A 25,570-nucleotide genomic window follows, 5' to 3' on the forward strand; every position below is an offset into this window, starting at 1 on the left:
TGTATTGTATCTCCTACTGTATCAAATGAAATTATTAAAACAGCACAACTTGAAGATTTAGAACATTTAGATTTAAAGAGATTCCCTCGTTTTAAACATCTGTATGGATGTAAATAAAAAGACAGACGTGGAATCCATTTTCATATCGGATTTATGTATCCTAAAATAGATTGTGACCCCACTGGTCAAATGTCCAAATGCGTCCTCTGTAATTCACCATATTGAAAGGTGATTGAATTAACGTGTACTGTACGTTTTGCGAGTTTTAAAAAGGGAAACTATAACATGTTAAAACATTTCAACTGTCTGCTGCAATGAAACAAATGATCCAAGCCGTTACTCGTTTGAATTTAGACCGCACAGATCTTCCTGTCTACGTCTAGTCAAGAGCGGACGCCGTCTCTTTAGTGGCAAACGTTAGCCTCAGACTGCAGGGTGGAAATTGCTATGGAGCCAATGATGTACATATTCTGAATTTTGTTTTGATGTCCTCATGTTACATATAAATGTGTGAAATGACTACGCCTCAGATTGCCCTCATTTAGCTGCCTTTTGTTTCAAGCTTTGGTTGGGGTTAGCGTTCATTATGTATATTTGATTAGGTGATGATTCATATTGTCTGTTTGGCTTTGTGTTCTGTACAATATCTTGCACCAAAGCAGCATGCACAGTTCTTTACAATAAAACAAAAAGCATATTTTGTCTGTTTTCTGAATCAGTTATTACGCACTTGCTCCGATATATCTACACCAACCAGGCATTGATGACATGAATATACAGAAAGTGCTGTTTATTAAAGAAATGACACCATCTTACACTGTAAACATGTTTCCATTATTTTGACAAAAATAAGTTAGTGTCGAAGAGTTTTGATTTTTAAGGAGAAAAAATTCACATCAAAATTACACAAAACAAAAAGCATACTTGAATTCAAGAAAGCTGTGTTAGATAACACACAGTTGTGTTCTTGAGTTTGCTGTTCTCTCATTGAGAGATTAGATCGCTTTGCACGGCAAAGCAACATTCCATCGAGCAAAAAGGTCAACGGAAGCGAGAGTAAAGCAGCAGGAGAAACAAAAGGAAATACAAACACTGAAGGGTCAAAAGGAGTCACAGATTGTCATTTCTCCTCTTCTAGCTGCTTTTAGCTGCTTTTGATGTGTTCATAAGGAAGGAGTCACAGGAGTAGCGCAGGAAGCGGTAGACCTCCTCAGCTCTGGATGGACTCATGCAGCCTCCCTTCTGTATGGCCTCAGCGGAGCTGCAGGAGGAACAGAACGGGATGAAATGTCACATTGACACTATTCCCGCTTTGCCGTGGTAGCCCGACACTTACCTGTTAACGAGTTGAGCTATTGAGCTGAAGTTGTGGCTCATGCTCAGGGCGTGGATGTAGTTGACCGAGGGAATGCTAAAGTACAGCTGCACGGCCTGCTGCCTGCGCTGACCTTTGACCTCCAGCGGTACGGCGATGCCCTGGCCTTTGCGCTGCTCTAGCCTCGCCAGGTCAGCCAACAAGCCTGCGCTCTCTTCGGCGCCGCCGCTCCACAGCAGGCGCACCCCGGCCCGCACCAGGGCTGTCAGAGTGGCGTCATAGGAACGTGTTCGCTGGAATGGACGCAACACCTCACCTGTGACGATTTATTATCATTAAGAAAACAAATCGGAAAAATACTTTAGGCAATCTGAAAATTTGTGTTTCCGTCTGTCGACAAGAAAACATTTCGAGCGCATTTTGACACAAAGAATTACTTCAGGAGCTCAAACATCAAGTACGTCTACAAAAACACTTGAGCTGGTATTCTCCTCTCTATCAACTGTGACATTTTAATTGCTAACCAAATGTCTTTTAAGGAGCAGATTTATCATGCTGCATAAAACTGTGGGATTTGTGAGGATTTATAGATGTAGAGAAATCTTGTTTCTGTGAAATGAAAATCGGTGAAATCCAATGAATCCCATCTCCAGGCCCACCTTGTGACACAGATCTTTGATGCCAATCCAACACACCCTTTAAAATAAAGGCTAAATAAATAATAATAATACAAACCCACATGCCCATCCTTAACTAAAGCCAGCCTGATCATAAGTCATCAAGTGTGGCTGACTGACCTGGCTTGGTCCGATCCTTCTCCACTATCAGACAAACACGGTCGAATAAGCTCTGCAAGCTCTTCACTCTCTCAGCCAATCGCTTCCGATTCTGAGTTGCTGCTAACTCTGATTGGCTGTGCCTCTCCACTGCCATGCGGCTGCTGACGATAAAGTAGCTGCTGTCCAGTGAACAAATGTGGACGGTGGCTGAATGGCGCTGACGCAAACAGGTCATCAGCTCCACGCCGCTGCTGATGCAGCGGCTGTCCGCCAGAATGCGAACAGCGTCGGGATGAGCTGGGGACCCGATGACTGATGGATCCAGCGCGTCGGACCTCAGAGGCTCTGAGGAGGTTGTTGGGAGAGCCTGCATGAGAAAACAAATCAGAATGTTTCTTTCAAACATACTAAAGCACCACCAAAGGGGTCATGGTTGTTGTTTTTACATTGCATATTGCTTACATGAGATTGTTTCCCTGATGTCACCGACTCGGACTTCTCAAAGTCCAGATCATCAGAGAGACTGTGCAGATTGTCTACCCTCTGGCGACACCTGCAGGCGAGGCAAAATAATGTTGGCTGAGGAGAAAGTTTGTGGCTGTGTGCTCCCACATAGGAATCTTTTTACCTCTCCTTCTGCTGCTCCTCAGTCACTGAGTATTTCTGAACCTCATTCAGTCGCGACTCTTTATATGCTATGGCTGAAGACGAGGATGAAAAGGAGGAGGGTTTCTGGGTCTTCAGAGGCACGTTGGCCTGCAGCTGCGCCGTCTCCGGCTGCAAGGGGGCAGCAACACCATCCCCTTTTGCGTGACTTCTTTTCTCTGGGACCTCCTGCGTCTCCTCTTCACTGGAATCATCAACGCGGATGATGCGACGGCGCTTGTTCTTCACCCTGGTTTTCTGCTCTGACGGAGCTTCAGCACTTCCTCTGGCTCTGTGGAGAAAGATGCGTCGGCGCGTCGCGTACTGCCTCTTCCCGTCCACGAAGGACACCTCAGGCAGAAGTTCAATGTCTTCCTTCTCTTCCCCGCTGTTCTCCGGCTCATCCACCTCACTGCCCACCACAAAGCTGTCCTGTGCGTACGTTTCATCCATCTCAGGCACCTGGGAACAAAGGTTAGGCTCGTGAATATTACTTTTAGATCAACTAAATAAAAGGTAAATCAAAACTGTATTTATTCACAATGATAATATATACCTGGGAGAATATGTCCATGTTGTGTGAAGTTCTGTAGGACATTTTGAACTTGCCGTGGACGGCAGGGCTTCGCACTGATTTCAGGTAAACTTCACGCATGTCCGAGTCTGACGGAGTAGACAGGAAGTGAAATTCCTTCAGCCGACTTGAGATCGAACAGTTAATAACACAAATAAATCACAATCACAGACAGTCATACGTTATTCACGTCCCCAAACAAACAAAGGCGTTGTACCGTTCAGCCCCTGCGAGCATTGAATGTTGTCGACCACAAAACCGTCAAGGGATTTATTTAGGTCTTCTCCATCCTCTTCATCAGATGACACGTCTGCCTCCTCGTCTTCCTCCGACAGCTCGGCTTCTTCATCCAGGAACTGACGCCCTTTTTGACGCACGGCATCCTGAGACAACGGAGGATAAATGTCACGCTTGATGGGGGTTGAAGATGTTTATCGGGACTTGACATTTTGTGAGACAAAACATTGACTGTTCCCAAATATGTCATACCGATATGTTGCAAAACAATCAGTAGCTGTTGTATAAATAGGTTTTATTGCTCGTGATCCTGAATTTGTCATATGAAAACCTCCACGCTCCCACACATCTACCTGATGAACTCTTGGATGAACTCGGTGCCTCTCAGCTGCCGTGCTTCTCTGCACGAATACTGACTCATTCTGGAAGTCATCATCAGAATTGGCTCCCCCCTCCAGTTCTTTAGACTGCAGCTCAAAAAGGACATTATTGAAGCATGAGAAACTGTTTCTCGGAGATCATGGAGTTCAAATATTTCAAATCAAATCAGCTGTGTTGAATAGATTGAGCCGCGTGGAAGGAAAAACTCACTGTATTCAGTGCAGAAAGATGCTTCCTGTTCCCAACCAGCGGAGAATCCACGTCGCTGGCGATCTTTGACTGGCAGAGGTCGAACATGTTACATCTCACACATATGGACAAGCATCGTGTTTGCACAACAGCCTTAAGTGATGTTCATGTTTCATAAAGCCAACACACTTCAGCAGCTTCTCTGCTTGCGATCCTGTTGCCATGACAACTGCCTCGGACAAGATGAACAAAGGCAACCTGAGTTGTCAGAATCAGAGTCTTAGCTGTTGCTTTTGAAATCAAAAAATAGAGCGGAACCCATGAAGGTCTTCTCATCTATTAAGGCTTATTTTGTTGCATCTTTAGCCGTTGAATCTGTTCCTACTATGTTCTATATCACATATTATAAAGGCTTTATTTACCAAGTATTATTATAAATAATTCTTTCTATGTACTGATTTTTGGCTATGCACTTTCTGTGTTGTCTTCTGTAATAGCAAATTACAGAAGACAACACAGAAGACAATGTAATAGCGTTTCAGATATTTCCTGACATTTTAGACACCATTTAATTAATTGATACAACAATCAACAGATTACTGCAGTAATTAAATAGCGCTTTATAACCATTAAGCCTTCCTACCACTTCTGGGGAAGACAAGAGGTTGTTATGTCGGCATCTTTGTTTATGAACCACGACTTCATCCTCGTCGCTGGTGAGATCTGCCAAGAAAGAAGTTGAGAGAAAATAAAAAGGGGATCTGGAGCAAAAATACTTTTAAGGGCAAACAATCTAGGATTTGATCAGAATTTTTTTTTTGGGGGGGGGGGACATTTCTGGGTAAGCATACCTGGACGGAGATGGGAGTCATCCACACAAATCAATGTCTGTCGTGATTTCTTCCCCATGTCTGATGCGCTCTCGGCCCTGGCGGTCCAATCCTGTCGTTTCTGCCTGAAGCCGGAGGGTAAAGTTGGGGTGCGGTGCCTGGCCTGACCAGGTGGGAGCCGCTGCCTAGGTCCTAGTAATGTAATTGGAGATGGGGGAGCACCATTTAGGGGCATCAAGGGCACAGCTGGAGGAGTCATTGCTCTCTTCCCGTGCTTGGACAGCCTTTGTGATGTAGATAACTTGGCTTCACGACCCTCTACAGGCGCAGTCGCACCATGGAAGCTGTTATATTGAGTGGAAGAGCTACAAGCCGCTTGTTTTGTCGACGAAGGAGAGGTCGCCTTCGAGGTGGAAGGAACATCCTCCTCTTGCTCTTCTTCTGAATCCCCCAGGGAATAACCGAGGTTGAAGTTGACTCTAAAATAGTCATGGGAGCTTTCAAATGGCTCAGATCTTCGTTGCGCTTTAGGAAATTTGCACGTTGTCAATGCTGCGCCTCGTTTTATCTCTGTAGTACTTTCAAAGTTTTTCTCCTGGGGTATCGGTTCAGCATGCCGAGTACGAGTTGTGTCGACTGCTAAATGATCTTTGTGCTCTGTGTTTAATCCTTTGGCTGGTTGCCTAGCGCTATACGAGTTTGTTGTGGCGTGACTAGTCAACGTGTTAAACATCTTTTTCGGGCTGTTAGCAGCATCGCTGGCGCCGGGGGAAGCCGTGGGTGTCACGCCAGGCGTGGAGATGTCCGGGATGGTTATCTGCAGGAAGGCTTCATCGTCCTCAAACAGATCCATGCTGGTGTCCATCTGAAGGTCCGTGTTATATTTCACACCAACCGCTGTCGAGACTGGCACTTCCTCCTCTGTCGGAGTCGGATTCTTACTTTTTATTTCCTTATCAACCCATTCCTGATTTAATATCTCATCATCTGTCTCTTTGCCGTTATCTCTTATATCGGGATTGTCAATCATGTCTCCCATAAAAACTTCATCCCAGGACGTACTGCCTGCTTTTAGGCTGCTGCTCTGCTGCTGCTCCGGGACAGGACAATCACGATCCACTGGAGGCTTTTCTGAGTCCATCTTCAGGTAGGCATCATCAGTGCACCTAATCACGACTGCTTCATCATCATCATCATCATCATCCATGTCCAAGGTAAAGCTGACCTGTAATGGCAGATGAGGCTTTTGAGGAGAGGTCAGTGAGGGAGCAGCCATGTCCCACTCTAAATCGTGAATCGTTGATGGTGGAGAGCGAGACAGAAGCTCCTCCACGTCGGCGAGGATGACCTCCAGGTTCGCGTCTCTCCCAGGGCGGACTTGAGCAGGGGGAGGCGAAGGTGCTGAACAAGTAACAGGAAGGTAAAACATTTCCTCAAGTTCAAAACCATCATCTTCCTTATTTTGCAGCAGTGAATTTCCAAAGTGGCTGACATTGTGCTCTGCCTCTGTGGCTTCCTCATTAACGATGAAACAGTCAAACGCCTCTTCTTCCAAACAGCCAACATTTGGGAGATGAGGACCAACTTTCCCGGGTGTTGGGATCCTCCGTATTGTCCCAGCCACGGGCCTCTCTGCATTGTCACTGTTAGTTTTCGTGCAGGTCTTTAAGCCCTTCCGTTTCATTTTATTGCTCCTCTCGAGGCCGTCCACATCTCGGAGGTAAGGAAGAAGCTCTTGTTCATATAGGCACTCACCCTGAACACCGGCAGAGACAAAAACAGAAGAGTTGCATGAGAAAAGATCGCTGTGCAGGAGAACCAAGGTCGGTCGGGCAGCAGATTCACAATCAAACAGCTTGCCACTTCCTGTTTATACAATTTAATCAGATTATGAATTTTAATGTGCAAACGCCACTCTAGAGCCGTACAAAATCAAAACATCTTCCAACATCTCCAGCCGTCTCATTGTTTTCTCTCTCTCTGTCTCACACACACACACACACACACACACATCCACCCCTGGTCATCTGGACAAACCACGTGAAGCGAAAGCGATTTGTCTGGAGTGGCATCCTGCCTGGGCTGACGGGGCGCCGTCATACCTGCAACCAGCAGGAGGGAGAAGCTCAGTGAAGAGTGAAGAAAGAAGTGAAATGCAGAGTGAGAGTGAGACGAGGCATCAGTGTGCATGGAGCACGAAAGCACTGCTCAGACCCAGGAAAACGCCAATCCACAACCAGATGAGCCTTTATCCGGCTATATTAAATGGAATTTTACATTTAGTAAAGTGGAAAGTGGAAAAAATGACCATAAATAAATTACATTTGTCATAGCTTAAACAACCGAGGGCGCGTTTCCACTATTATAAAGCCGTGTATTCATGCAGAGGACTGACCTTCATCAAAACCCCCACAGGCCTTTCAATTTCAAAGAAAACTTGATTTTTGAAGTCAAATAATTCCCCTCTGCTGCAAATGACAAATTCTCTCATTTCATTCCGCTTTGATTATGAAATGCAGTTTTCTACCCTCGGCCCTGGTCACCTGACTGCAAAAAGACAACACATTGATCCAATTTTAGCCTGCCTCCATTGACTGCCTGGCATTCTGAGAACACAGGAAATGTTGGGAACAGATTATTAAATGTTGGTGACGAATAGACCCTGGATTCTGGATCTATTTGAACTTTTCGGTAACATTGCAGTCAATGGAGCTTCAAAATTAATTCCTTAATATCTCGGTTGATCATTGACCGATGGTTCCGGAATTTGACGTCGGGTGGGGACCTCTATCTCACCACCGAATTTCCACCTCTGATGATCTGTCTGTGCAACATTTTGAAACATGCAACGGCTCAGAATAGGAGCTGCCGATTGATTAGCCAACACCAGCTGCTCTAATTCAAATGAGATCAAACCTTATTGATTGGACGGATATTGCCAACAGCTGCCCTGAAGCTGCAACACAAGTCAGCTGAAGTTACTGGTTATCATTTGGATGTGTGGTAAATTTCAGTTCATAAGAATCGTACCGGTATCTTTAAGGTATCTATGGTTGACTTTTATTTCTGTTTATATTTCATAATGCATCTTCCTCTACTCTGCAAATATTGCATGTTGGACAATTTAAATAAAATACCTGATTTTAGGATTTCACTTTTAGGACAATTACAAGGGAGTACTTTGATTTTAAAGCAGGATTTAAGTGAAGAATCTCCATCTTTCCTACAGTGCTGACATGGAACATTGCCCTAACGCTAAGCCCAATGCAAGAAGCAGCAAATCTGAAGCATGGGAGAAAAATACTCTCAAAACACTTCTGACATCAGCCAGTGTATTTTTGTTCCTCAAAATAAATACATCACAATGAAATCAAAGCTTCTGTCTTATTGTAGTTTACAAAGTAATTCATGTTCAATTAATCAATTAGTTTTGTAACTAGTTTTGTAATGAAAATCAGTTTCAAGTCACAGTATAATTTAAATATGTAATATCACTCAATCAGACATGAACATAATGTTAGAAGCCTTCGTCTAAAAATCGTAGATTTATTTTAAGGTGACAGTTTTTGTAACGTTCCGTTCTGCATTCCCTCCTCTCTGCAGCCCATAATACCACTGTATACATGTAGGTCATCATGGCAACGACCTACTTGCAGCTTCCGGGCTTTATATAAGAGTTCAGAGAAGTGTTACGTAATCGGAGGAGAACGCCCCCCCCCCCCCCCCTCCCCGCTGCTTGCCTCCTCAGTGTCCCGTCATCAAACAGAGAAAGAGGCACCCAGCGAAAAACCCAGCATGGGTTGGACTCACCCAGACAGAAAATCGCCTCAAAGAAGATTAACGGCTACAGAAGGGCAAAGCTTTTTTTTTTCTGGGGGGGGGGGGGAAGGCAGCGACCCTCTCAATTTGTAGAGAGGCCATTATCTGATGGATAATCAAGCCAGATAAATCGGCCATGGCTTAAGACTCAGGATGTTTGAAGGACAACAGCAACAGGCTGACTGTGTGTTAATGGAGGCGGAGTGGACTGTTCCAAAAGTGTTATTATTTTATTTTAGAAAGGAGGCATTTTCTGGAAGAGCTGGCAAAAATGGGGATGACGTGAAGATTCTTTTTTCTTTTCAGAAGCCTTCCAAACTTCAGAAAACCAGGCAAGCAAGATGATTTGGCGACAAACTATGCAGTACTGTAGTCCGTTTTCCAAGCACAAATACAAAATCATAAATACTGCACACTACAAAGAATCAGGATTTGAAACGCACCAGCACAACTGCTCTTATAAATTCACCTTTCATCAATGTAGTGCACATTGTAGCTCTAACAGATTAGGCATAATAACATGCTGAAAGTGAATCATGCATTCACTGTGGATAGTTTGAAAACCTGCAGAAGATAAATCACAAAGAACAAAAACAAAGGTTGCACAGCTTATCGGGGGGTAGACCGCTACACGCGCTCTCAGCGTGCTTTTCATTTACAATCATTTATTGTATATAAAATAAACACACTTTCGGCAGCTGAAATTAAATGCCCTGGATAAATGAATGATTTATGGGGGAGAACATTTGCTCTTAGTCCCACTTAATCATCAAATAACCACTGGGTGAAAAAAGAAATCAAGCTGTTCTTTTACTACAAAACTGAAAGGAAAATGTTCCGAGGCTCAGGTTAATTTACTTCGCATTGTGCAGTGTACTACATTTTGCTTTTAGAGAGCACAATGCTGGGCCACATGTTTTGAGTTTGAATTTGAAGAGAAGTTTCCATTTGTTCACTGGGTACATCGCGACCTGAATTCATCCATGGAGGCTGCAATTCTGCCCAGCGATTCAGTTTTGTTATTTCAGGTGGGATAATTCTCTCCTTCCCTATTATGGTCAGGAGTCGTGCTGCAGAAAATAAAAGTAATAAGACCCCATTTGTTAGTTTATCCAGCAGTCAGTTAAACCATAGTCTCCGACCCAATTCCAAGAATTTGGCTGAATTCACAGGCGATAAATGATACAGTAAGAGAACAGAGCAGAAGGTGAGGTCGGGAAGCCTGGAAGATGCTTACTGGAGCAGCCACAATAGAAACATAATGCAGTCTCGCAATGTAAAGATAATGCTCGGGTGATGTGAGACAAATGTGTGGGTACTTTTAGTAGATCTGTTGATCTCACAGGTACGATTGATCCATTATAGCTACCAGAAAAATAAAAATGCTAACAATTAGCTAATACATCCGCAACACAAGCAAGAAATGTACCAGCAGCAAGCGACAGGAAAGACAGATCGATTACGAGCTTTGGAGAGTCAGACATTCCGCTGTGTTCTTTAGGCAGCTTCATGAGGAAGGAAAAGTAGTTTAGCTGTCTGCAAGACATTCAGGGAAGTTCACCGTCACCTAAAAGAGCATTATGCTTTCGGAATGGTATCTTCATATATCGTAGAGCTATTCTATGATTTGTTTGGATTACTTCATAAAATTTCAAAGAAAGAACAAGGGCCGAAAGAATTCCTGCAGAGGATAAAATCTTAAAAATCCCGTCCCACATTTAAAATCATGTGCAGAAGATGAATGTAGCAATTCATAATCTCGCGTTCTCGTGCAGCTCAGATGACTCTCTTCAAGCTGTCGAGTTTCAGCTCACAGGATGTCTTTCTCATGCATGAGGTTTAGCTATATTCTTTTACGCCACAGGGCGAGGCTACATTCGTGTCTCTGTGTCGCTACAAAGCAACAGTCAGAAAAAGTTGTTCTCACCTCGTTTTCCTCCTTCATGCCATCTATGAGCGCCATCACTTTAACGAAGTGGCGGCAGCGTAGGGAATGATCAACAATATGGGTGGGAAGTTCTTTGTGCTGCCAGTGTCTCCACTCTGACAAAGAAAGTTCCCTGGAGATGGTTCTCTGGTTTTTAGAAACGTCCTCCTTTGGGGCAGGTAAGAACATCATAATGTAAGGTTGTAGCAAAACAGCACCAATATGTTCCAGGCAGTAGGCACATACATACACAAGAGAACGAATACAGCACATATTGCATGAAGGTTTATGCTGTTTTTTTTTTTGTTGTCTTAAAATCCCATTCCAACTTTGAGATTTTAAGTCTAAGCCTCTTGAAATCGCTGCAAATTAAAGCTTCTGCTTCCGGATACTGTGCAAAAAGAGAGTTGATATATCTCTAAACATTTTTTCCAACAAGCTGTAAATTTCTCTACTTCCAATCAAAATATATTAAACGTAAATATCAGATGACAGATAACTTTAATTAAGTTATCTGTTGCTAGTTTTGTGACCTGCACAAGGAAGAAACAAAGAAAGAAATGAAGAAACCTGAGGCGGTGCATCAGAGGGGAGGGACATGAAGTGTGATCGTCTCAAGGTTGGATGGGCTTCATCGTCCTGCAACTTCATGGTGGAAGCCCAAAGGGAATATTCACTGGTGTTCAGAAAACCATCCGACGCTGCCTTCTTCTGCTGAACTAATAAAATGATACAGACAAAAACTCAGAGATTTGTGTTTCTCTAATAAATGAATGTTTCGTCTCCATGTCCATCATGAATCTCTTCACTCACTTAGGTTTTGAGGGTGGATGAGAGAGGCCCGCCCTTCAGTGCGAGGCCGTCGACCCCTGACAGACTGTCTGCTGCTTTCTCTGTGATCAAACTCCCCACAGGTAATATGCATCTTATGCAGGGTGGGGTTCACCCCCTCGGGCAACATGCGGGGACTGTTGGGGTACAAATGGAACCCACTTTTGTTGCCGATTATAGACTTGAACACGCTGCGCTTGTTGCTCTGGCTCTGGTTGTACGTCTGAGGAAAACAGATGCTGAAGGTTGGCTGGTTTTGTGGATCTCTAGAGGCTTGCATCCAGGTCCGTGGTTAAACACTCACCCTCTCCTCGCGTCCCTCAGCCAGGATGACGACAACGCGCCCTTTCCTCTTACGCCCCGTGCGTCCCATTCGCTGCACCAGGCGGATGGGGTTTTTCTGTGCGTCGAAGCAAACGATGAGGTCCACCTCTCCGATATCCAACCCCTCCTCGCCGACACAGGTGGACACCAGCGTGTTGAAGCCTCCCTGACGGAAACTGTGCACCACCTAAATCAATAATAAATGTACCTTACAGTAGCTGCCAATCTGAGCAATCAGCAATACAACACTGATGGCAAAAAAAAAAAAAAAGGTTAGGATGCTCTGGGTTTTATTAATCTTTTATCTACTTAAGTTGAGGTTTTATATGTGTTCCAGATTAAATATGACCCTGTATGCTACGTGTAGGGGACATTAATGTATTATTCATGATAAGAAATGATGTAAGAATGATTTTTAAATGAAATCCAAAAATGAAAGAAGATCAGTAGACACATTTTACATTTTAGAGTTCACCTAAGATTGTGACATTTTTCTTTTCTGGCACCAATGATGGTCCTTTCATCAAAAAGCAAATTTCATTGAGACTTGATTTTATGATCATATTACTGGTGTGTTGTGCCTACCTCCAGTTGTTCCCTTTGCGTGAAGCCTTTGACTCCCTTCCCTGCCGAGGCCTGGCCCATAAAGGTCATGACTTTGATTAGGGGAGCATGACGGTTCAGCATGGCAGCAATTTCCTGTACACTCTCACGGAATGATGAAAAGATCATGGCGCGCGTGCCAACTTCCTGATGACCTGGATCTGGACATTGTAGACAGACGATGAGCAGATTTCTAACGTCAATTAAGCAGGTTATATTAAGGCTGTTCGCTTTCTGATCCTCACCAAATTTAAGTGTGAACATACCTTCAGTCAAGCAAAGTAAGTTTAGAAGGATTATTGGATGCTGTGGTACCATTAATGCAACATAATTTTTAGGGGGGGGGGGGGGGTGTAAACATCACCCAAAAAACTCAGAAAATCATTTTATGTATGACTCACACATCGTCTGCTATAATATGTTATAATAAGTAAATTACCATCACTGTTTGATGCCGTCTCAACACATGATCTGAAATGTTGCAACACCACCTCCTCCAGCGTCTTCAGTTTGGGGTGGCTGTAAATGAAAGGCTCATCTGGACCTACAGGAATTACACATAGAGGACATTATTGTACAAGATGCTGTGTATTTTTGACATACCTCCCATGAAAACACCTCATCTCAGCAACATTAAAAAATATATATATCTACTGTGTTAAGAGTGAGTATTAAAGTACCAGCAGATGGATTCACAAACAGGGCTTCCATTTTATGATAGAGATCCATAAAATTAGGAGTCCTCTGCAGCTCATTTCTGGTCCTGGACATCTCTGAACCAATCAAAGCAAATAGTAAATAACAAGTTTTACAAATGGGAATCAGACATTACCATCGCTTGAGTCTAAATACACAGAGAGGCTCAGTTAGGGGCAGTTGGAATATTTGGAGAAAACACAGGACAGACTGGAGGCGCAGTGACCAACCTCTGGATCCATCCATGATGCCCTGGAAGTAAAAGAAGAGTGATCGGAGCCCCATCTGCATCAGCAGCTCGTAGCCGTGGTACAGACTGATGCAGAGAGCAAAGTCACCCTCCAACATTCCCTGATGTGGACCCTGCGGCGATCCAAGAGAGCGTCGTCACACAACAGGAAGGAAGGAACAACAATGTCTGAACAATATTTGAAAATAAAATGTGATTCATGTAACTAAAATATTTCACTCAATTGTAGATGACATTGCATTTCATGTTATTTTTTTTTTATTTATAAAAAAAAATGTAAATATATCATTCCATACAATAGAACAAAAAGAATCATGGAGTCCATGCCTTGATGTTTGGCGGTGGGTTCTTGCGGAACTGATCCCTGGCAAGAATAATCTGGTATTTGCCGAGAGTCTGCAGGTCTTTGTGGGCCATCACTCGGTTCTGGACCAGACGAGACATAAACTTCTCCAGCACCTGGCAGGAAGAGAGCAAGAACAGATACACTGTCATTGATAATAATTCATTTCCTGTGTTAAAGTGCCCGACGAGCTGGAAATGGCACACAAACAAACACACACACACACACACACACCCTTAAGATGTCCAGATGTTGTCTCCATTGACAAGCAGACAACAACATATAATTGTGTTAACATCTCTCTCTCTCTCTCTCTCTCTCTCTCTCTGCCACATTTCCTCCTTTTGATATATAATGATACAGAATGAAAAGAAAACGGAGCTCAATGAGAATTGCTGTTCCAAATAGGTCAAATGCTGCCCATTGACATGAACCTTACATTTTTTATCATAAAACCTTCATTGGCATTCACACGTTTATTTGAAAATGTCATAGATTATGTATAATTTTGGACTGTAAGTTACACAAACACTTTTGAATGAATGTAAGCCCGAAAAATGATAAAAACCTTGTGCAAACTGCATACCACATCTGCACATCTGCATGTCAGAGCGATGCCGACATAGAACAGCATGCTGGTTGCAAAGCACAATCTGCTGCTGGAGTTAACAAACAGGTGGCGCTCAGAGGGGAATGTGTGTGCAGGGCTCAAGGCCCGATTATCAAAATGCACAGAGCCAGATTAGTGAGCTGTTGTTTCTGCCTGGAAGGAATGCGGAGCGAATAAAGAGAAGACAGAAAGATCGGCCCTTGTCTTTCACCTTCGTGTCATGCTTTTATCAAACTACTGACTTTCATCTTGAGGAATAATTGCTTCTGGACGATAAATCTATAGTGCAAAGCCACTATTATTGCTGACCTTATGTGGAATTGTTAATGGGACAATTATTAAAATTAAAGTAGTTTTTTTACCCCAATGACGAGTAAAATATTTGGTCCTGGGCTTCCCTTGCCCGGACGCGGGTCACCGGGGCCCCCTCCTGGAGCCAGGCCTGGGGGTGGGGCACGATGGCGAGCGCCTGGTGGCCGGGTCTTCACCCATGGAGCCCGGTCGGGCATAGCCCGAAGAAGCTACGTGGGACCTTCCTCCCTTGGGCTCACCACCCATAGGAGGGACCAGAGGGGTCGGGTGCAATGTGAGCTGGGCGGCAGCCGAAGGCGGGGACCTTGGCGGTCCGACCCTCGGCTCCAGAAACTAGCTCTAGGGACGTGGAATGTCACCTCTCTGGCGGGGAAGGAGCCTGAGCTGGTGTGCGAGGTTGAGAAGTTCCGACTGGATATAGTTGGCCTCACCTCGACACACAGCAAGGGCTCCGGAACCACCCTTCTTGAGAGGGGTTGGACTCTCTTCCACTCTGGAGTTGCCACTGGTGAGAGGCGCCGGGCGGGGGTGGCAATACTTATTGCCCCCCGGCTCAGTGCCTGTATGTTGGAGTTTACTCCAATAAATGAGAGGGTAGCTTCCCTCCGCCTTCGGGTGGGGGGACGGAACCTGACTGTTGTTTGTGCCTATGGTCCAAACAGCAGTTCAGAGTATCCACCCTTTCTGGAGTCCCTGGAGGGGGTACTGGAGAGTGCTCCTTCGGGGGATTCCCTCGTTCTATTGGGGGACTTCAACGCCCATGTTGGCAATGAAAGTGAGACCTGGAGGGGTGTGATTGGGAGGAATGGCCCCCCTGATCGGAATCCGAGTGGTGTTTTGTTATTGGACTTCTGTGCTCGTCACAGATTGTCCATAACAAACACCATGTTCAAGCATAAGGGTGTCCATATGTGCACTTGGCACCAGGACACCCTAGGCCGCAGTTCGATGATCGACTTTGTAGTCGTCTCACCGGACTTGCGGCCGCATGTCTTGGACACTCGGGTGAAGAGAGGGGCGGAGCTGTCAACCGACCATCACCTGGTGGTGAGCCAACTCCGATGGTGGGGGAGGATGCCGGACAGACCTGGCAGGCCCAAACGTATTGTGAGGGTCTGTTGGGAACGTCTGGCAGAATCTCCTATCAGAAGGAGTTTTAACTCCCACCTCCGGGAGAACTTCGACCATGTACCGGGGGAGGCAGGGGACATTGAGTCCGAGTGGACTATGTTTCGTGCCTCCATTGTTGAAGCGGCCGATCGGTGCTGTGGCCGTAAGGTGGTCGGTGCCTGTCGTGGCGGCAATCCCAAGACCTCTTGGTGGACACCGGTGGTGAGGGATGCCGTCAAGCTGAAGAAGGAGTCCTACCAGGCCCTTTTGGCCTGTGGGACTCCGGAGGCAGCTGACAGGTACCGACAGACCAAGCGGAGTGCAGCTACCGTGGTTGCTGAGGCAAAAACCCGGGCATGGGAGGAGTTCGGTGAGGCCATGGAAAACGACTTCCGGACGGCTTCGAAGAGGTTCTGGGCCACCATCCGGCATCTCAGGAGGGGGAAGCAGTGCACGGTCAACACTGTGTATGGTGGGGATGGTGCGCTGCTGACCTCGACTCGAGACGTCGTAGATCGGTGGAGGGACTACTTTGAAGACCTCCTCAATCCCACCGACATGCCTTCCAGTGAGGAAGCAGGGCCTGGGGACTCGGGGGTGAGCTCCTCTATCTCTGGGGCCGAGGTTGCCGAGGTAGTCAAAAAGCTTCTCGGTGGCAGGGCCCCGGGGGTGGATGAGATCCGCCCGGAGTCCCTTAAGGCTCTGGATGTTGTAGGGCTGTCATGGTTGACACGACTCTGCAACATTGCATGGACATCGGGGGCAGTGCCTCTGGATTGGCAGACCGGGGTGGTGGTCCCTCTTTATAAGAAGGGGGACCGGAGGGTGTGTTCCAACTACAGAGGGATCACACTCCTCAGCCTCCCTGGTAAGGTCTATTCAGGGGTACTGGAGAGGAGGGTCCGCCGGATAGTCGAACCTCGGATTCAGGAGGAGCAATGTGGTTTTCGTCCTGGCCGTGGAACTGTGGACCAGCTCTACACCCTCGGCAGGGTCCTTGAGGGTGCATGGGAGTTTGCCCAACCAGTCCACATGTGTTTTGTGGATTTGGAGAAGGCATTCGACCGTGTCCCTCGGGGAGTCCTGTGGGGGGTGCTCCGGGAGTATGGGGTGTCGGACCCCCTCATACGGGGTGTCCGCTCCCTATATGACCGGTGCCAGAGCTTGGTCCGCATTGCTGGCAATAAGTCGGACCTATTTCCAGTGCGGGTTGGACTCCGCCAGGGCTGCCCTTTGTCACCGATTCTGTTCGTAACTTTTATGGACAGAATTTCTAGGTGCAGCCAGGGCGTTGAGGGGGTTCGGTTTGGTGACCTCAGGATTGGATCGCTGCTGTTTGCAGACGATGTGATCCTGTTGGCTTCATCAGGCCGTGCCCTCCAGCTCTCACTGGATCGGTTCGCAGCCGCATGTGAAGCGGCCGGGATGAGAATCAGCACCTCCAAATCCGAGGCCATGGTTCTCAGTCGGAAAAGGGTGGAGTGCACCCTCCAGGTCGGGGAGGAGATCCTGCCCCAAGTGGAGGAGTTCAAGTACCTCGGGGTCTTGTTCACGAGTGAGGGAAAAATGGAGCGAGAGATCGACAGACGGATCGGTGCAGCGTCTGCAGTGATGCGGACTCTGCACAGATCCGTCATGGTGAAGAGAGAGCTGAGCCGAAAGGCGAAGCTCTCGATTTACCGGTCGATCTTCGTTCCTACCCTCACCTATGGTCACGAGCTTTGGGTAGTGACCGAAAGAACGAGATCCCGGGTACAAGCGGCTGAAATGAGCTTCCTCCGTAGGGTGGCTGGGCTCTCCCTTAGAGATAGGGTGAGAAGCTCAGTCATCCGGGAAGAGCTCGGAGTAGAGCCGCTGCTCCTCCGCGTTGAGAGGGGCCAGATGAGGTGGCTCGGACATCTATTCAGGATGCCTCCTGAACGCCTCCCTGGTGAGGTGTTCAGGGCACGTCCCACCGGGAGGAGACCACGGGGAAGACCCAGGACACGCTGGAGAGACTATGTCTCTCGGCTGGCCTGGGAACGCCTCGGGATCCCCCCGGAAGAGCTAGAAGAAGTGGCCGGGGAGAGGGAAGTCTGGGTTTCCCTGCTTAGGCTGCTGCCCCCGCGACCCGGCCCCGGATAAGCGGAAGAAAATGGATGGATGGATGGATAGTTTTTTTTCTTCTTTTTTTTTTTTTAACTCAAATGCTTCATTTTAACGTACTCTAAGATATTTATTCATTATGTTGCATTTCCAGTGAGCCATTATTCCTTTTTTATATTCTTATATAGGTATTTGTTAATTTATTTTTAAAATCCTTGCATGACAAAATCATTGGCTCTCACAGCCCACATACCTTTTCAACAAGCAATAATTACGCCTAATGGCTATACCTTTTTTCAGGTTTTATGGAGTTTATATTCACATTGCTTATGGTGTATTTTACATAGTGCAGTAAATAGGCATCTATCTGTTCTCTTTACGTAAAAAGGGGACAAATATAAGCATGAATTGAACCACTTGTCTTCTGAAAACCTGCCCTGTCCAAACGAGCGGACTTTATTCCATCCCTGCCGTCTCGCATGATCCGGGGATTACAGCCGCGCGTACGCGGGTCTCTGGTATTTATAGTTCCGCACGGCAGTGGGAAGAGTTTCATGAGCGCACAGGGTCACGTGGTCCGCCCTCGTTGTTCGTAAACATCGCGGCTCACCTCCGGCTTCAGAGGCTGGAACTGCGAGCTGCGCTGCTGCGTCTTCTGTCCGGACTAAAAATAAATCTAAATTTAGAACATGAGTGCACTTCAATAAGAAAACGTTGAGTTCAAGTTTAAACAAGCAAAAAATATATAATAATCCTCTTTTTTGGGTTTTTTTTTTTTTTGGTTTAAACCTAAAACTGCGTTAGATTAAAGAACAGAGATGGACCGAGGAGGCTGCCAAATGAGTGGCGGTGGTGGAAGCGAGCAGCCCGGGATGATCTCACTGGAGGACCTGCAGTCGTTCTCGGAAGAGCCGCTGTCAGACTCGGGGAACGGCAGCCCGAAAGAGGAGGCGCACGTCGTGGAGGAAGGCGACGACCGCCTGCTGCACTACTGGCAGGGCGTAGCGCGGGGGCACCAAGTGGAGGTTTCTCAGGGTAAAAAAAAAACACACGCTGTACATATAAAAACAACGAGGTGATAGACGCTAGCACTGTCAAGGTGTAAGGATACTTTTCCGTGTACATTGAGCTCGTCTATTTACGCACAGTATTTGGTCAGAGGTCGCCGGAGGTTCCTACAAATAATGAGAATTGAATGTCCATTATTTTTAGTGGTTTTATTATTTATTTATTGTGTCAGCTGGTGAAGTTCTGACACAAAAACAACAAAACAACGAGCATTTAAAAAAATTAACAGCTTTATTTTTCTAATTCAGCGACCGCTTTCTCGTACTGAAAGGTGAGATTGTTTCTACCTCAAGAAATAAGTAAAAATGCACGTCCTCACAGTAAATGTGTTTTCACAGCATCATCCACTTAATAGCTGATTTGTTTTGCTGTGTTAAAAAAAAAAAAAAACTAATTGGGCTACAGGGTGTTTTCCACGAAAATGGATTTCTGTCTCCGATTTCTACGGAATTATCGACAAACGTTCTGGAAGCTTGTTTGTTTCACAAATATACTCCGAAAAGGACCTCGATTAGCTGTTAGTCGCATGCTTTGAATCAGTGATAGTTTTCACTTGCAGCTTTAGAAGTCCGGTTATTCGTGACAAGCTCGGCGAGACAAAACAAACAGCAGTTGTTTTGAACTCGGGGACCTTCCAAGTTACTTTTGATCACAGATCTTAGATACTCCGAGTGGAACAATGGAACCATTGAGAAAATTAATCCCTTTTTCACAACAATAAAATGTTTTTTATCAAAATCAGTGAAAGCGCATTTCTATGCCACGTTGGAGTAAACAAAGTGATTATCCAGCTCCTTTAAAAAAAAAAAAAATCTTTTAACTCATTTAACCTGACCACATTATTTGTTGCAGATATGGCAGAGCCCATTCAGCAGCTAGCCAGCAACAACGAAGGTCGCAGTGAGAGAGAGCAGGTTCCTTTCACCCTCCTCGCACGCAAAGAAAAGGTAAAGGAGCATTGAAAAAGTTTGAACATGAAAATATAGAGCACATTGCATAAGTACTGTATATACTGCTGCAGAGTCCTAAGTCCTGGTTGAGAAGTAGGTGTTTGCAGCAGTGAACTTGTTTTTATATAAAATTACATTTCAATCGCAGGTATCCAGCGAAAGGTTGAGTTGCATTTGACATTTATTTGGGCCAGTGGAGCTTTGCTTTAAAATCTGTGCCTGGAAATGTAATCCTGCAACCCAGCCATTCTAAGATCATAATTTACGGAGATCTAAGTAACAATCTTTTTTTTTTTTTCCCCTTCAAGATTGCAGCAACAGTGCTTTAAAACATTTGCCCCTGTCTCTGGTCAGCTATTTATTTTAAACAAAATGGTCATGTCACTGAAGACATTGAGCGGTCTTAATTCCACATAGGGCCATGCAAGTAAATTAGACTAATTGGTTTAACTTGAGTTAATTAGTTCATTATAGATTGGCTGGAGTCTGACTTTAAACAGACACTATTCTTAGAGCAGGATTCAGCGTCTCGATAAATGACCATGTCTGGTCTTCGCTGGGAAAGTCAAGGCACTCTTTATTCAATTAAATCTTGAATGATTTTTGCAAATTAGATGAAAAATGCTTTCTTATTTCCATTACCTTGTGATCACAGTAAATGCGTCAGAGAAGTACTAATAATAATCCCGTGAAACGCTGTCCCTCATCCTCTGGATTTGTTGTCATCTACTTTCTAAGTGTGGGAATGTGCTGTATGAGAAACGCCAATACGAGAAGGGCCACTGGGCTTGTATAACGATGCACGAAGACACCTATGAACAGAGCATCTGCTACGGGTTTATGAGGCTCATGAAATACATCTGCAAGCAGAACTCCTTGGGTAAGTTCACTAGCTCAAACGGTCCGATGCCATTTCTATACATTTCATTTCCCAAATTGAACCGATTGGTCGTGATAACGATGCCCATCTCTAGGGGCCTACCTTGGCATGACGCTCCCCATCCTCACAGTGGTGCGCACCAATGAGAACCACTCGGTGATGTCCAGTAACGTCACCGTGGGTTATTTTCTTCCCAATGAGCATCAGATCCAGCCCCCACAACCTACCGACAGCGAGATCCTCATCGAGGTCTGGCCTGTCACTACTGTATACGCAAGGTCAGTGAAGAACAGAGAACATCAATCTGATATAGTGCTAGAACTGGGGGTTTTATGCCCTGTGCTCATTGCCCGCTTCCCCCCCAATTTCCTCCAGACCCTTTGGTGGTCCCACGAATGAAGTGGTCATCATCAATCAGATCAACACCATGGCTGAGCTCCTAGACCCCAATGGGCTGTGCATCAACGACTCCTTCATCGTGGCCGGCTACACCAACCCGGCTCACAGCAACCGTCAGAATGAGATCTGGTTCCTGGAGCGACCCTGAGGGGCGAGAGGCTGAAGCAGAGCGCTACCTTTGAGGCCATGCAAACACGTAGTCGGGTATCAAAAAAAAAAAAAAATGATTTGGCCTCCGCACAGATTCTGTGTGTGGACGCCAGTAAACCGGGGTTTAGGTTTCGAAACGTCACTGCCTGCGACCGAAACTCCTCTGACCTCCTCTTATTGATTACTTGTTGACTTGATATTCCAAAACTACGTTTAGGAGCGATTCTGCCCCCTTGTCGGTCCACATGAACAAGCCTGGCGCCATGTGTCATGTTTTCCTAAAGTGTTGACGACAGACGGAGCGTTCTGATTGGATAGGATTTGGGGAACTATTGCCCGGCGGCTACGTGTGTACGTGGCCTTATACTCTTTCAACGCTACCATAGCCAAGCTACCATAGCCGTGTAGTACTCGCCACCTCTACCCGCAATGACCACCAGCTCAACACGCAAAAGATTAGTGAACAAAATGTAAACAAATACTCAGCCTTCAGAATTTATATTTAATTACTGCTCATCCTTAATTTCACTCGATAGAACTGAACCAAAAATACGATACGTTCATTTCCCTGTACATGGAGAGGACTAGAAAAAACAAATGTTCCTAAATAGTTTGAACTCTGGTGTAGTGAGCGATGAGTTCCAGCCAATATTAACACACCAGAATTGGGCTCCCAGCAGAAATTCAGCCTTATCTATATGCTCTGTTTGTGTTTGTTTTATATCTACAGTGTCGTCATGTGGAGTAAAGGTCAATGCTTTAAAAAAAAAAAGAACATTTCCACCATTCTCTCGCTCGTTGGCGTAATTGCAATCGTCGCTGTTGATCCGTCCATTTGGGACTTTAATCACACTGCACATTATTTGAATCGGTAACAATTGAAATATGTACTGTTAATAGGCCACTTAGCACAGAGGCTGGGCCACGAACCTTACCCGATCTATGGGTGGGTTGAGTGGCTGAAGGTAGTGGGTTTGGTAGGGGATCCAAGTGCGTGTAGAATCAGTGGATCCAGTCATGAATGTGCTTAGCTCACTGAAATGAGTTGAATGAATGAATGTACAGCTAGCGGCAGAACGTAAACAACTAATGTCATGCACACTTCTGCAAACCAAACGCTCAAAACAGATCTTAATGCTGAAAGACAATCACAAATTCCATCTATATTGTACATACACAGATTTTACTGTTAAATGAACTCATAATTCAGGTGTGTCCAAGGACAAGATTACCTCCATTTGTAACACTCTCTACTTGCTATCCTCAATACCGCATGCATTCGCTCACCACTGCTGCTAGAGTTTATTTACATCAAGCAGTGAAGACACCAAACCCAAAGAATACATTTTATATGAAATGTTTGTCTAGTTTATATATTCCTCTGTGACAAGTGTTATTTGTAAATACTTGCAAAGCCATGAGACGTGTGGGTTGTTTAATCCTTCCCAAGCCTGGTTATATGGGAACATTACGAGCGGAGATGGAACTTGATTTCCCCTTCTTTCAGCTTATGCTTAGTGTTTTGCACTGTGTTGTGAAAATGCTAGTACGACAAAAGCGACTGTGGTTTTCTTTGTTCAATAAAAATGTTTCTCTTTTGAAACGCAAAATGACTGATTTATTTACAATTCTGGGTTTTTTTTCCTCATGTAGTTCTTGAGTAGATAATAGACCCTATATGTGATACACGCAGCCCTGTAGGGCTTTTCTCTATTTTTACATGTGAGAAAACACAAATGTTCAGAACCATAGACTTTGTTCAGGAACAGTGTGACCCACTTTATGAGGAGAACTTGTGTTCAGTTACTGGAAGACAGTAACATGACTGGGTCTCGCACAATAGAGAACACTGTCTGACGAGCTTATTGGAATTATCTTGAACAGACTGATTAGCTGTTAAGAGTTTTTTATAGGTGTGGAAATTTGTATTTAAACGCATCAGTTTCTAGGGGCAGGCTCCATCCATGTTAAACCAAAACCCTAATAGCTGAGACAGAAGAGAACAGGACATTATTATGTGGTTTTAGACTCATCCCTCTCTCACATCTGAGATAAAACAAGCCAAGGACTGAAAGAAAAACATGCAACACATCAGCAGACCCCCCCCCAAAAAAATCCCTGCCTGCAGGGTTCATTGTTCTGATTTTCTCAGCAATCAGAAAACGTTTCCAAAATAGTTGTAAACTGCATCCAGTCGGGAAACATGAAACCTCAAAGAGCAAGAAGAACAAACACTGCTATTGCAAAGAAATCAGAAAGTAGTTCAAGAAAAGATTGGATGCTGACAAGATTATACTGTGGACATTTCGTTATTCAAAACAGGGAAAGAGTGGCCAGCAGGTGGCAGCAAAACACACAAAAAGCACAGAATCCACAGTAACATGAAGAACGTGCTGAAGTGTGAATATGAAATTGACTTTTGGAGTTGCTTTTCTTGTCTGTGCATCTATTGGTGATACGAACCAGACAGAAGACAATGTTTGTTGCACGACTAAATAAAAACTATTAAAAAGGCAGGAAAGAGTTTAGCAGCTGAATCTCATGCAAAGTAACAGTATACCCACCTGCAGATAGCGTGCCTGATAACCAGAAAGGGTCTCTCCGAGAGGAACCACCACTTTGTCCACATTGCGTTGGTGAGAATGGGCCTGTATGTCCGGGCTCTCGTCTGACCGTAGCTCAATGTGAGAGATGAACAGATTCGAGATCACCGACTGAACCGACTGCAGACGTGCAGCAAGACAGGAAGGATGGAATCAGACTTGATAACAGCTAAATAAAGATTACAGGCACAGTGATGATGATGATGACGATGATGAGATGAAGCATATTGTTCTCATACCTTTGTATCCCCCCCTGGAGTTGCACTGAGGGCCAGGATGCGGAATTGCAGATTTTGGCCGCCAAGTTGTCTGACCACCTGAGAAACAGGAAAAGAGTAAGCGTAGAGCATTTCCTCAAACGGACGTCTGACTGGAAAGCAAGCGCTATGAAAGTCTTTGAATTCAAACCTAAAGAGATTTTAAAACGTCCAACAAAACGTGCTCTCCATGTAGGAATACCACCTGCTATAGGTATGAAAATGAGTGTTATTTAATGGAGACTTGTAAAACGTGACTTTAGTTTTTGGACACAATCAGAGTCAGGCCTGCTACCTAAAGCACGCTCAAGGGATTAAAACATACACCGCTTGCGGGAGAGTTGCTTCAGCAGATTGCGGTGGCGTGGTTTCGAATCCCAGAAGTGTATAAAGACCTCAAATTATTTTCAACTGTGACAGAACTGGTGAAAAGTCTGCTCACCTGGCAGTAGGCGTGGTTGCCCAGCGCCTTGTGGGCCTCGTCGATCACCACACACTTGACCTGCTGGGCCGGGCAGGTCTCCCTGGACAGATCGTTCACCATGATCTGAGGGGTGAGGAAGAAGATGCGCTTGGCCCTCCACACCTCCTGTCTCTGCTTTGCGGCTGTGCTGCCTGCGGAGTAGATGGTAAAGGTCAAAGGGCGACAGATGGGCCACCGTTATTCTGCGTCCTCGTTCCTTTACCTGTGAGCTCAGCCATGTGCGCCTGTGGGATCCCCATCACATTGTAACACGCCTCGATCTGCTGAGCTACCAGAGGTTTGGTGGGAGCCATGAATACAATCTTCCCTGAGGGATACCAGCGGTAGAAGTTGTACATGACGACCGCGGCTATGAAGGTCTTTCCCAGACCGGTGGGGAGACATACCAGCGTGTTTTGAAACAGGGCAGCCTCGGATATCTTCAGCTGGTACTCCCTGATGGGGTAGTTGGTGGGGTAAATCCACACTTTAGCCGAGGAGCTGTTAAAGCCAGGTAAGTCCGCATAGGTCTGCCCACTCGAGAGGGTGGAAGAGCTCCCTGTTCCCACGGGGTGGGAGTTTGGATCAAGCGCCAGGCTCTTTTCGGCTTCGTAAACGGCGACAAGCAGCAGATCATCATCGTCATCTTCGAACGCCGGTGCAGAAGAGGAGCCCTGACCAATCTCCGGCCACAGAGGATTTGGGTGAAGGTTTGTTTTAGCTACCTGTGACGACTTGCTGGGGTTTGTTCTCTGCCGTCCTGCGGCTTTCTTGCCATCTTTTTTCGGTTGAACTGCTTTGTCTTGAGGAAGGGATCCGCCCCAAGTCTGAAACAAAGTCCTCTGGTTTAAACCACTACTCATTTTACATGAGCAATTGAGGAAAACGGTGCGAAAAAGTGCTAAGTAGCTAATAGCAACATTGTGGGACTGGTTACAGA

General features: G+C 45.5%; 2 protein-coding genes across 2 annotated transcripts; one reads left to right on the forward strand and one right to left on the reverse strand.

Moving 5' to 3' along the window:
• Nucleotides 1-791: 791 nt before the first annotated feature.
• fancm (FA complementation group M) lies at nt 792-25,493 on the reverse strand. The gene is made up of 24 exons (XM_068752249.1): nt 24,854-25,493; nt 24,610-24,782; nt 24,150-24,227; nt 23,872-24,030; nt 13,728-13,859; nt 13,381-13,513; nt 13,135-13,227; nt 12,894-12,998; nt 12,437-12,609; nt 11,832-12,038; nt 11,510-11,750; nt 11,267-11,415; nt 10,697-10,864; nt 4,972-6,706; nt 4,764-4,843; nt 4,142-4,204; nt 3,904-4,017; nt 3,531-3,696; nt 3,296-3,402; nt 2,723-3,201; nt 2,557-2,647; nt 2,113-2,461; nt 1,337-1,631; nt 792-1,261 (listed from the first exon to the last, which is right to left on the reverse strand). Exons 1-24 carry the CDS (start codon nt 25,491-25,493, stop codon nt 1,135-1,137), a joined length of 6,057 nt encoding a protein of 2,018 aa, XP_068608350.1. The 3' UTR covers nt 792-1,134.
• Nucleotides 18,679-21,305, forward strand: soul3 (heme-binding protein soul3). The gene is made up of 5 exons (XM_068752397.1): nt 18,679-18,895; nt 19,781-19,875; nt 20,617-20,758; nt 20,853-21,036; nt 21,134-21,305. Exons 1-5 carry the CDS (start codon nt 18,679-18,681, stop codon nt 21,303-21,305), a joined length of 810 nt encoding a protein of 269 aa, XP_068608498.1.
• Nucleotides 25,494-25,570: the final 77 nt, after the last annotated feature.

The sequence above is a fragment of the Brachionichthys hirsutus genome, chromosome 18 (assembly GCF_040956055.1).
Source record: "Brachionichthys hirsutus isolate HB-005 chromosome 18, CSIRO-AGI_Bhir_v1, whole genome shotgun sequence".
NCBI lineage: Eukaryota > Metazoa > Chordata > Actinopteri > Lophiiformes > Brachionichthyidae > Brachionichthys > Brachionichthys hirsutus.

Excerpts from the sequence above, each read along its gene's own strand:
- soul3 (XM_068752397.1), top strand. The coding sequence starts at position 18,679 with ATGGACCGAGGAGGCTGCCAAATGAGTGGCGGTGGTGGAAGCGAGCAG. Across the intron at positions 20,759-20,852 it reads CTGCAAGCAGAACTCCTTGG|GGGCCTACCTTGGCATGACG; the intron begins GTAAGTTCACTA and ends GCCCATCTCTAG. Across the intron at positions 21,037-21,133 it reads GTCACTACTGTATACGCAAG|ACCCTTTGGTGGTCCCACGA; the intron begins GTCAGTGAAGAA and ends AATTTCCTCCAG.
- fancm (XM_068752249.1), bottom strand. The coding sequence starts at position 25,493 with ATGAGTAGTGGTTTAAACCAGAGGACTTTGTTTCAGACTTGGGGCGGA. Across the intron at positions 24,783-24,853 it reads GCACATGGCTGAGCTCACAG|GCAGCACAGCCGCAAAGCAG; the intron begins GTAAAGGAACGA and ends TCTACTCCGCAG. Across the intron at positions 3,697-3,903 it reads TTCATCCAAGAGTTCATCAG|GATGCCGTGCGTCAAAAAGG; the intron begins GTAGATGTGTGG and ends CCGTTGTCTCAG.